The following is a 12,103-nucleotide window of genomic DNA, read 5'->3' on the forward strand; positions in this document are numbered from 1 at the left end:
GAACGGATAAATATAAGGGCATTGTTTCATACCCAGATGTGCAATATTCAAAAAAGACAGTGCCATAGCTGGAGTCTTTTTTTTTTTCTGGTACATAGCAAAACAATATACACTATCCTTACCATCTTTTACAAACCACTGGACCCAAAATGCTAATGTCTCACTCAGTTACTGGTGCTTTCTAAACTACAGGGGCAAATCAATATTAAATTTATTTCCTTAAAAGAAAGAGCAGTCTCATATGTAAACATCACATATGTAAAATCTTATCTTGAAAAACTTTTGTCACCCAGGGATATGATTTGAACAAGATTAGAACTGAGTGGTCAAGCTGACACTAGAAAAAGGTTACCAAACCCTTATCACTCAAAGATGATTAGAAATAACTTATTGTCCACATACTGGTATAAGGATTATGTTTTTATATGCATATGCACACTTTGCATAATTTGAGAAAAGCTCATCTAAGGTTTATTTTAACTTCTGTTTCTCAAGACAAACTGTCATGGTTTTATGATTTCTGGTTATTGGTATTTCCACATCATGACATCATATAGTGTATGTACCTGGTTCTCAGAAGAGAAGAACTACGACATTCCCCAGAGGACTTTGCTACCCTGTTACCATTTTCTGGTCAGAGGGAAAGATAAAACTGTTCGCATATCACGAGACCTTCTTTCTTCTCTGCCCATCTCTCATCCTGGCAGCATCTCACTCCCCAGCTGTCTCACCATCGGCACTAGAGTAAGGCCTACCTTAATTTTGGATACTCTCTCTCATTTTATTCGATTTATTAACCTAAACTGTAATTATAATTGTGTTATTTTGCATTCTGATATCTTATTGAGTAAATTAGTTTGTTTCTCCTCAGATCATTGCCACTGTTTTGTTCTTAGGCCCATCTCCCTACCTTTTTTTCCCTTTTCCCTTTCCTGGAGTGCGGGTCTGTGTGTCCCCCACCCCATTAGTCATGGAACCGGGCCAAACCAGCCCATAAAGCATTGACACAAACACAGAAAATCTAGTGCTAATAGCGGCTCTAGCTCTTTATTTTGATATGCTATTTCTAAACTAACCCTCATGACAAAATACAGGAAAAACATAGATGTGCAACAAGACATAAACATAATCTGACATGAACAATATCCTTCTTTAATACTGATGCAGACTTCAAAGCAGCAGCACTCATTCGCATGATAACAGCAGAAGAGCTAAAAGAAAAATAAAATTTCCATTGGATGGGTTAACTGGGTTACTGTAATTTAGCAGTAGTTTGTCTTGCCCAAGAAGACAGACCATGCTAAATCTGTCATTTACCAGAACAGAGTGCCATTTTTCCTCATGTAAACTGGTCATATATTACTGTATATATTGAGATCTATCAAGACAATTCTAATTTAGGCCAAAGTGAGCGCTAAGGACAGTTAGATTCACACTAACCACTTCCTAGCAGTGGATGTTATGAAGAAAAATCCATACAATTTATATTGCTGAACTCACAAACTGTTGACATCAGCAGCAATACAAAAATGAAAAAAAAGGCCATTTCAGACTACTACCTGGAAGCATAACTGCAAAATGTCTGCCATAGAGGATAAAGTAGGAGATACAATCCACTCAGCCTAAGTACTTTCCCAGCTGTAACTCTAAAACTTTTTATCATAAAATTCACCAAAAATAAAGCTATTACAATCATTTGTCACAGCTATTAAACCATAGCAGATGTTATTTGATAATATAAATGCCTAGATGTGGAAAAAGTAGATTATAATAATGCTAGAGAATCTGTCTGATTTTTTTAATTGAACACGAACAGACTGAAATGTGGCAGCCAAGTGTTTAATCAAATTTGAGTATTTCCTGTGTCTGTAAATTTTGCTTATACGTGAAAGTCAGGAAAGATTATAAAAACTTTTTTTTCCTCAAGAGCATTAATATTTTCCTTTTTCTACTGAATTAAATCTATTTGAGAATCCTGGAGATGTTTCTTTCACGGATTCCCATGAGTACAACTGCCAGATGCACTTTTGCATACATTTGACTAGTAAGAAGATGAAAAAAAATTAAAAATAAACCCCATGTTTGTACTTGCAATCTTCAAATACTACCCTGAATGAGCTCATCTAAACATCTGAACTACTCTGGCTGCATATAGATCATTTTTCCCAGAAGGAAGCCTGTGACCACTAAACTTTTTTAAAAAGTAGGTCTGTGTAACTTAGTTACAAATAAAATATAAAATAAGATTGATGCGACATAAGAAGCCACATAATCTGAGTCATAAAATTGAAGATTGTTTTGTGAGTCTTCTGTTATTAAACAGACAATCTTTTATGGGCATTTCATCTTGCTGTCTTGTAATCCAACTTTATTTACCCTGCAAAAATATATCCTCTTAAGTGACAAGACTTGTCTCTGATGCTACTGACAGCACTAAGTCTGATCTTCAAGAATACCTTTCAAAAGAGAGTTTTGAAGCGTGATTTGGAGTGGAAGTCACTGAACTTGAAAAAATTTCCCTGAAAATGAGAATCTCTTGTGAAAGTTCATGTGTACATTTGCCACATGGATATATGATTGTATGCTTCCACCTCCTTCAGTATAAACTTTGTGATTAGGTCATAGATCTTGAGAGATCCATACACAACAGACTGAAAACCACTGATTTTTAATACCTTCTTCCAGAAAAGAGCAAATAAAAGCAAGGATAAAGGGTTAAAATCAGCTCATGACACAATAGTGCATTAGAATGTTTCTGAAGAAGACAAGCTTCCTCATTTTCAATCAGGCATTTACAAACGTAACTTTACCATCAGTTTCAGTTGGGAATGGGAATATTTTACCATTGTATAATGATTATAGAATTGAGGACAAAATTTAAGAGGAAGCAACCTAGCCCCATCCCATGTTGAAAGAACTCAATTTGGATTGCATTCAGCCAATAGTTCTAATTGCCAGCCACTCTATCAGTTAAAAAATTGCTATTCTTTCCTGAAACCTTCAGATATTTTGTTTTGAAATTGTTAATTAGGAAAACAAAAGAAAACAAAAAATCCCAAGAGAAGTACATTACTTACAGAGTTCAATAAACAAAGCTTATCTTTCCAGGTCAAGTGAAACGTTCCACGTTGATCCATGGTGGTATTTTCACAATCTTAGTATCGTTTTGACACAGCTGTTCTATTCTGCTCTTTTGGTTTGTCCTCTCTGAGCTAGACACTGCCTTATCCACTCAGCTGTACGTGTGTCCTTTCCCCAAGACCCTGGCATCCATCAGGACAGTGGCTGATGCTGAGCTGATGCCCTTTCACCTTTGTCACTCCTTTGCTACACTAGTAGGGATAAGCAGCAGGGAAGCCCCTCACTAATTAAAAAAAAAAGCAACAAGTGCTTTCTTGGGGAACGAGGGAGGAAACGAGGGAGGATGTGTGGAGGATTCATCCTTTCTGCAGAGGTGTAGTTGTGTCCATGTGGGGCCAAGGACGCAGCCAGCAGGTATTCCTGCCTTAGCTCAGTGCTTTTGGCACACCTGCACGCTGCAAACCAAAATTCAAGTGACCCCAAAGGAAACAATAAATTTCTGCAGTCAACTCAGAACAATTTCAGCTTCACTGTGAAAGCATTTAAAACACACACACACACATCCACACACACACACACACACACAGGAGGATTTAGCATGTAAAAACTAGGTTAAAATACTGTTAAATATATAAATTGACCCCCTGACACTAGTTACAGCTCTTCATTAAGTCTGCCTTAACCTCTGCTTTTGTCTCTAAGACTTCTGCAGTCAAATGAAGAGCATTATATTAATTATACGCTATACCATGGAGTATTTACAGCAATTCCTGTTCTTGAGAACCGCCTGAGGTAAAAAGAGAGAGCAAAAGCTTTAATTCCCGCACTTTGAAGTAAATCAATGCCTTAACATTATCTGAACAGGACTTGTATGTTGTAAATACTGTCTGGGTCAAACAGCCAGTCTCACCCTTTTACATGCTAATAGCAAGCAACAAATGTTAAGGGGAAAAAAGTGTAATTCTTATGCTGAGCAAGTTACCGTTGTTTTTTCTCATATATCAAATACGTTAATCAATCACAAATGTAAAATCTGCAAAGCACAAAAAACCCACTGTGAAATAAATTTATTACCAGAAAATGCTATAAAATCCCAATAGCTGGTGCTACAAATTTATAAAGCTTTTCAAAGAAGACTTAGGGCAGAGGTTTGATTCTAAATTTAAGTCTAAGAAATCCCTAGGGTAAAACTGTATCATGACAACTTGCTCACCACAATGACTGCAAATAGGCCTCCTAGCTCAGGCAGGATTTGCACTGTATTTGATCAAAGGCAAAAATCAAGCCCTGGTACATAACAGAATTCCTTTCTTCCTTTCTATCATCTCAAAACTCTTTATATTTTAAGACCAATGCATTTTATAATGAGCTCCAAATTTTTCTTTTGTTTAAAAATGCATGCATTCTAGCATCCTAGCAATTTATAAGGCTTATTTCGTAAGTCAATAATTTGGTGCCAGTTGTTTACTGGGATGGAGATTAACATCAGATCGATGGTTTATCAATACAGATTGATGCTTGATATGATTTAAATGAACCTCTGAGGGCTAGGCACATGACTACATTAGGCATATGACTGCAATTGGATTTCAGTGAGACTTTAGCAACAACAGAAAAAAAAAACATGCTTAGATTAGTTCAGCTTCCTTTCAAGTAAGAGAATTCAGAGTACAGTCTAAGCTTCTTTGCATTTGTGTTTTTAATTTATTTTTGCTCAATACTGCTAAAAAGCATGCAAGATCTACCACCAAGGATGAAAGCACAACTTGAATCTTATTGCTCCCTGGGACTTAGTGAAGAGTTTACTTGGAAGAGCACCTTCTTCTGTGGCTCTGGACTCTGTTCTAAAAACTTGGTAGTGGACACAAAAGCAGAGTGGAAGGTGATTCATTTTCTTTCAAAATCTCTGCTGAAATAGCCTAGTGGTTACAGCCAACTTTGTACCTGGGGAGGTGCCTGTCTCAACTTCTGTGGGAAGCAGAAGTGAATCAAGAACAAAAATGATCTCCAAAGGATTACATTTCTACTTACCAAGGTATAATCTTCAATTTATTCTGTCTATGTAGAGTTTTTGGGCAATAAAACAACTTCATTACTGAAAAAAAAATAACTCTCTATATTATTAGAGTACAAAATGACATATGAATGACTCCTCAATAGTGAGATTTAGCAAAAAAACTAGACCAAAACTTCCCAAGTATCAAATATTGAAGAACCTTAGTGACTGTGACCATTGACACTGTGGCAAAAAAATACTGAAAACGTCAACTATCCCCTTGGATCTTCCCAAGAAATAACAAGATGGACTGTTAGAAGCTTTCTAGCAGATACACTTCAGCACAGAAGGGAAAAAATAAAGGGTCACTTAAGCCTTCTTACAGTTACTCAGAAAGCAAATATTCCCCTCTATTCTTTCACAGCTCTTGCTTTGAGAAACAGCTGTAAAAGTTTTCAGAATTAAATTCTATCAATGAAGTGAAAGTCCTTTATCCATCTTTCCAGCAGGGACAGCAGCTGTGAGACTCCTACCCACTTCTACCCCATGTCCTCTGCCTCTCATCTCTGTGGGACAGTGGCACTAAGAGGAGGAAGAGTTGACATCTTGGCTTCTTGTTACCTGTTCAGGCTGGCAAGCCCCAGGCAGTCCGCCACATGCAGAGACAGCCTCGCAGTGCAAACATTTGTTTGAAATTAGATGAAGACCCCTATCACTTCCCAAATACATAATCTGAAAGCTATCACTTCTGTTCAAAGGGATGGTCATTCAGGAATTTTGTGGATTTGGAAATTCTTCCTTAAGTGGTCCTATTTGGAGATGTCCAAAAATCTCAAAACCATGTAAGAACCATAAAAAAATGCTTTGAACAAAAAGTACTAGCCACCATTTCAGCCACTGGTCACATTAAGATAATCCGGGAGACAGAGCCCTAAAGGAGTGGGAGCTAGATGACAAGGCCAGCATCAGCAGGGCTGCCATCCCACACGCAGTCCAGCCCTTAGGTGATTTCTCAGCATTATGAAGAGTTCTAGTGCAGTCAATCAGCACTTTCAATGCTGACAGAAGCATGCAATAAACCTAAAGAAAACTTCAAACAGAAAAAACAGATTTTTATCAAGGGATTCCAGAGATATTCTACATCCACTATTCAGACCAAAGGTATTGTACTCAATCCCCAAAAACGATAGCTGTTCTTGGGAACCTTCTAGTAGATCCTTTGGGTCCTAACTTTCTGTCTCTGTTTTCCTGTCCTTTCTTCCCTTCCTTTCAGCTTGGACAAGCTCAGCACACAATTGAAGATCCAAACTATGTCAGTACTTACACATCCGCACAGGTATGTCCTGGTGATCTCTAGCATAGCTCTCCACTGTAGTAGTACATGGGTGCAACCTAATTGACATTTCCTGCAGAACTTTATGGATCTCACCTTTTATTGACAAGTCATATACAACAGCCACTGAATCACTTCACAAATAAAAAGCTACTACATCAAGAAAAAAAAAACACCTCACCTGCTCTGGTTAAGTAGACTGCATCATAGATTACAAAAGTGTGGCTGCTGCTCTGGGGCTGTCAAATCATCCAAGCAGAGGAGACAAGAACCACTCAAATTGGTCAGGGAGAAAGTCACAGCATGTGGATTTTCAAAGATGTTGAAAATACATTCGGAAATGAAAAACACACAACAGCTAAACACTGATAGACTACAATGCAGATATCCAATTTACAGATAACAGTGCCTCTTCCCTTAGTCATAAATTCTGGAATGATCAGATTCTGAATTGCACTCCCAGATACAAAAGAAAAATAGGACAGATGATGAATATTTTATCACTGAATTCTTGCTATATATAATCATATTATTTTATTGTCTCATGCTGCGGAGAAAAAAACAACATGGGAAATGAGGCTAGATTTGTGAATGATAATAATAATTTGTCAAGCTGTTTGATACAGGGATGAAAATACAATAAACAAGATTTTAAAATTTGAGATAGGAAGACTGGCTACCGCTATGAAATGGGTAAGTATGGAAGTGATTTAAGGGTGTTACAGAAAACTAAGAGTCTGCAATAGAATAATTTATATAGCAAAAACAACAAAATAAACTACCAATAACACCAGGAAAAGCTGTATCCATTAAAACAAAAGGTAACTATTTTGACAGTTCTGGGAAGGAAAAATGAATAAACACCCTCATTACACATCTCCACTCAAGTTTCACCTTGACTTAGAAAAAGCCATTACCTTATTACACTGCACTTTGATTATGCACAGGGGATGCCTTCTGCTAAAGGCATCCAGACATACATATTCTAATCTCCTTTTCCAATGATATTTGTTAGAATGCAGCTTTCCTTATAAATTAGCTCATAAAATGATACATTTCAATTCACTTCCAATGTTAATGCAACACTTTAAAAAACCTTTTAAAAAAACAATTTTAAGAAATCAATCCTTAGAAATTACAGAGATGTATCTAACGAGAGACTGAATATGGAGCTCAGTAGTAATGCTCAGGATCAACAGTGGGAACATAGAGATCAGAAGGGATCCCAGGGGGTCTCTTCAGTCTCAGCTCCTGCCTAAAGTATGTCCAGTTGGAGCTGACTGCTCAGTATCTTCTCAACTGGGTTTAGATACCACCAAGGTTGGAAGCTCCTTTCTGCAATTTGGCTGTTTATATGGGGAATAATGACCCATGCATTTTAGTCTCTAGTGATGAAATGGAAACATGATCACAGTTAAGATAATCATTAGCTTTGGCCATGGTGGCTGGCTTTTTCATTAGAAGTCTAGTAGATCTGTTCCTTTCTACTTTGTGTGTTTTATTATCGGGAAAACACTTGAAAGACGTATAGAAGCAAAACCCCACAATGTCTGATTAGGAAAAAAATCCATATGGAATAGCCTGGAGATCACTGATTGAGACTTTCAATGCTATCATTTTTTTTTTTTTTAAGAAAGGGGAAAGGGTTATCCTCATTCCTTGACCTATCTTTGAAAATGTCAGCTTCTGTAGGCAGGATTTTAAGTGTCCAAAGTTCACAAGGGCTTATGGACAGCATCAATAATGCTCTAAACACAAACTTTTAACAATTAGGTTTTCAAATAAAAAGCAAAGGAGTAGATGAAAACCAAAGTAAATATCAATAAATGAGTCAACCTGAGTGACAGTCTGGTGTCTACCAGGAACTAGTATCAATCACATGTCTGTGTTCAGGTGTCAGATTTGATTATACATTAGGTTCCCTCAAACCAAGATTAGACACTCTGCTCCCAGCCTGAGAAATTCAATTGGATAAATTCCCTTGTTTATAACTCTGTACTAGATGAAGGTTAAAGTAGGCCTTTCTTCTGATCCAGTAGCAAAAAAAATAGCCCTTGAAAAACTGGGGAGCCTCAAATGCCTGAATGATTTATAAGTAGACAACCTCTGAAAACTCTTGAAAAAGATAACAGAGATAGAACTTCCTCAAGATTCCCACATACCTTTCCCCCTTTAATTAAAAAAAGGTATAAAAGAAGAATTGAGATTGATCACACTTCTCAGGTGTTTTTTTAATCTGCTATGCAACATCAGGAGTTGTGTGTCAATTGCCTCTAGAAAGCTACTCAGAAATTAGAGCCTGCCCTGGTCAAATTAAAGCAGGCTTCCTCCTTGACTTACAAGTGATGCTGGAGCACCATAAGATTCCATGATTTTTGTGCCCTTTCGTCCTGATGTGCAGTGAGTAATTTTGTTGCACTTAAAAGCCTTGCTGGTTTAAAAACAAAAAACAACACAAGCAGAACTTACAACAATAATGTTACCCTGTTTATTTGTTTGTTTGTTTTTAAATAAATTAAAGGATTAACTGGCTGTTCACCATACCAATTCCAATTTCTAAAATAATTCGTAGCTTTGTACTGCAAGAAAGCCAGATTAATGGAGCCAGCCACTGCATTTACCACTCCAGAACTGAAACTCCACAGCAGCACTCAAAGCACATGACTAGGAGAGGTTCACATACATCAAACACAATGTGCATTATTACACATACACCTAAAGGACAGGCATTTACCTCATGGGAGATGCAGGACTTTGTGAATACACACCCGTAAACAAATGCAGGGCGTGACTGGCTCTGTTATTTATTTCCCTTTTTCATTTCCAGCCACTCTCAATACTGAATGTTGATCTCAAGACTTCCCTTTGTGCAGATATACTGGATATTGCAGGAAGGAAGCCCCTTCACTACATACATGTAAGTTGATCCTGGCCAGAGAGAAAGAGGCAGAGAGACCAAGTATCACCAGGAGTAGTATTTCAGTATGTTAAAGGAGTAGGGAAGTTTATCTATCATCTTGTATTTCCTTATCTATTTATGATTCACCTCCTTTAGGTGTCCTCCATCTTCAGCAGGAGAGCTTCACAGCTTCTCCAGAACCTCAGTCTTGAAATAAGAGTGCTACAAATATTTGTCCTCAGTAATTCATCTTCTTGTATGTGTTTCTCTGACAAAGCTTCTCTTAAGAGCAAAGCATGCCATCTTCGAAGCGAAATCTATGGCCCTTACTTTCCATTTTCACTGCTGGTCATTATAGTGTGACCAACCTCGTTCTGGTGGCTCCAGGTGCAGACCTTCGAAAACAAATGAGGGTTCTGTAGAGGTACTGCACATAAAAATTAAAAAATGCATGGTTTGACCTTTTGTCACTGGATGAACTCCTATATTTTCACCAGTTGTAACAAAGTAGATCAAGGAAGGAAGCTGGATATTTCAAATAACATAACATCTTTTAGATATGGAAGATATTTAAATATTTAGATATGGAAATAAGAAGAAAATAGAGTTGGATGTGAAATACCTATCCAACTGCATAAAGTAGCACAGTTATGAGAGCCCAGTGCATCGTCCAACACTAAGACATTTGTCTAAAGCAAAACAGAATCAACAAATAAACCACAAGTTTTGTTAAACGAAGTCTTACCTTTCTGCTATAGACTTCTTTGGGAAGTAAAAATCTTTTCCTGCAAGGTAGGCAGCTGCAGTTCCACCTCCAAAATAGGTTTTCCTCAAGAAGGGAGCAATCCGGTTGTTTACCAGTAATGCTCCTAAACCAGTGGGGAATCCAAAGATTTTATAGAATGAGATGGGGATAAAGTCAGCTTGGTGAACTCCCAAGTCTAATGGAGAACTGCTCACATATGAGGCTGCATCTAATAGAACAAACCACTTCCCTGGTATTTTGATGGGGCAGAGTTTTCCAGATTTTATGTCTCTTATCCATGAAAGGGGATATTTGGTACCAGAAAAGTTGCTCTGAGCTGGATAACAGAAAAGATGAGGTGTTGTGCAGTTTTGTTCTTCAGCTGGTAACCAGTCTTTCTCCAATAACACCTTATCCTTTGGTTTTACAGGAACAGATAATACATTCATTGAGGCAGTTATGCCCCTCATACCCACAACGGATGTGTGGCTGTCAGTTAGGTAACAGAATCGACTACTCAGTTGCTCTGTGCCTTCAGGTACCCACGGGAATACTTCTGCTACCAGTTTAAGTGCAGCCGTGCATCCAGATGTGAAAATGACAGTGTAATCTTCAGATGTAGTGTGAAAATGTTGTAATATTCTGCAAAATGAAAACAAAAAAATCAAGTTATTTTCTGAATTTTCTATTTTATTACCATATGATATATTCTGTTTTTCTCAGCAGGAAAATTCTTCTATTCTGACACGATTTAAATATAAGTACTCAGGTTTCAGCAAATAGCACAATAACCTTTAACAATTTTGCCCACAGGAGATTCTTTCCAATGCTGCAGCAAAAGTAGCTGAATTCTTAAGGATAGAAGCCAATTCTGCCTAGCTGTGAACAGAGCAGTCCAGTTCAGTCCAGTGCCTCAGTGAGATCAGAATCAAGGCTGCATATTCTTATACTGTACACTGAATAGAGAGGTCAGTTTTACCTGAAAAGTATTCGTCCTTGTTTAGTTTTTTTAATAGTTTTATTTAGTTAGCTAGTTTACAAATTATTTGGAGCAGTATTTTGCAGCCAAAAAAAGCATACAGCTTTGCTTCTTGTTTATAATACTAATAAAAGAAACAGAAGACAGCAAAAAGCAACAGATTATGCACATAAGGCTGTAATTTTTTTTGTCTGCAAAGATAGTCTAAACCAGAAGTAACCCAATGTTTTCCAATAAGCCAGACTAAGAAAACTAAACCAAGCTGGTTTTTTTGAGGCATGTCTACATCACATACTTGCTGATGCCTGGAGAGCACTGAGTTGGCTCTAAACTATCTTCTGTGAACCACTACAGTCTTTGGTATCCATGCTAACTTGCACATCTATTACAGTCCCATAGCGTGCAAGACAGACTTGCATCAGGTCTGTGCAGAGGCTGAGGAGCAGCACTGGCTTGGTCACTTTCCTTGCATGGTGTTCTGATGAACTTCTTCCAAGTGAACTTTTATAAAAATTCTATTAATATTATTAACAGGAACCATTTATGAGGCTTGGGCTGATGAAGCAGAACAAGCAAAACTGATCCAGAGCATAAGTGTTGCTACTCAGAGGTGCTGCCTGGTTTTCAAGAAAAGCAAGCTGTCCGAGGAGTCCTCAGTGCACCTCTCCTGCTGCAGAGCATTTCTGTGAACAAGCAGCTGCCATTCTGTCCTACGTAATTCCAAGGTACAGCCCAGCATTTGGGTAATCTATACACTCTGGCCCTCAATGTGCATCATTAAAAGTTTGCATGTTTTATGTAACAGGAAATTCCCTCGCTAGGTTAAATGTTTACACGCTGCATTTAAATGTAAGATGTTCAAAATGTTACATGACAAATTCAAGCTAAAATTTCCTCAACCCTAGAACAGTAGAGATAAGTAAATGCCTCAAAATTTTGTGCATTCAGTCTGAAAGGCAAATGGTACGGGAAAAGAATGCAGAGCTGGGTGTGCGCTGCAATCACAGGTTTGACACTGGAAAAGAAACAACTGCAATGACTTCCATGATTAGGACTAAAAACCACTCTAC

General features: G+C 37.7%; 1 protein-coding gene across 2 annotated transcripts in view; it reads right to left on the reverse strand.

Annotated features, from left to right (window-relative positions):
* Nucleotides 1-12,103, reverse strand: part of MOCOS (molybdenum cofactor sulfurase) — a 221,339-nt gene that overhangs the window by 123,583 nt on the left and 85,653 nt on the right. For both annotated transcript variants that reach the window (XR_002435508.1, XM_021388068.1), the window contains exon 4: nucleotides 10,055-10,696. Coding sequence is in view for 1 of the 2 variants with exons in the window: in XM_021388068.1 (XP_021243743.1) it covers nucleotides 10,055-10,696 (642 nt within the window). In the remaining variant the exon portion in view is untranslated. The remainder of the gene's footprint in view (nucleotides 1-10,054; nucleotides 10,697-12,103) is intronic.

Source organism: Numida meleagris, chromosome 2, assembly GCF_002078875.1.
Source record: "Numida meleagris isolate 19003 breed g44 Domestic line chromosome 2, NumMel1.0, whole genome shotgun sequence".
Classification (NCBI taxonomy): Eukaryota; Metazoa; Chordata; class Aves; order Galliformes; family Numididae; genus Numida; species Numida meleagris.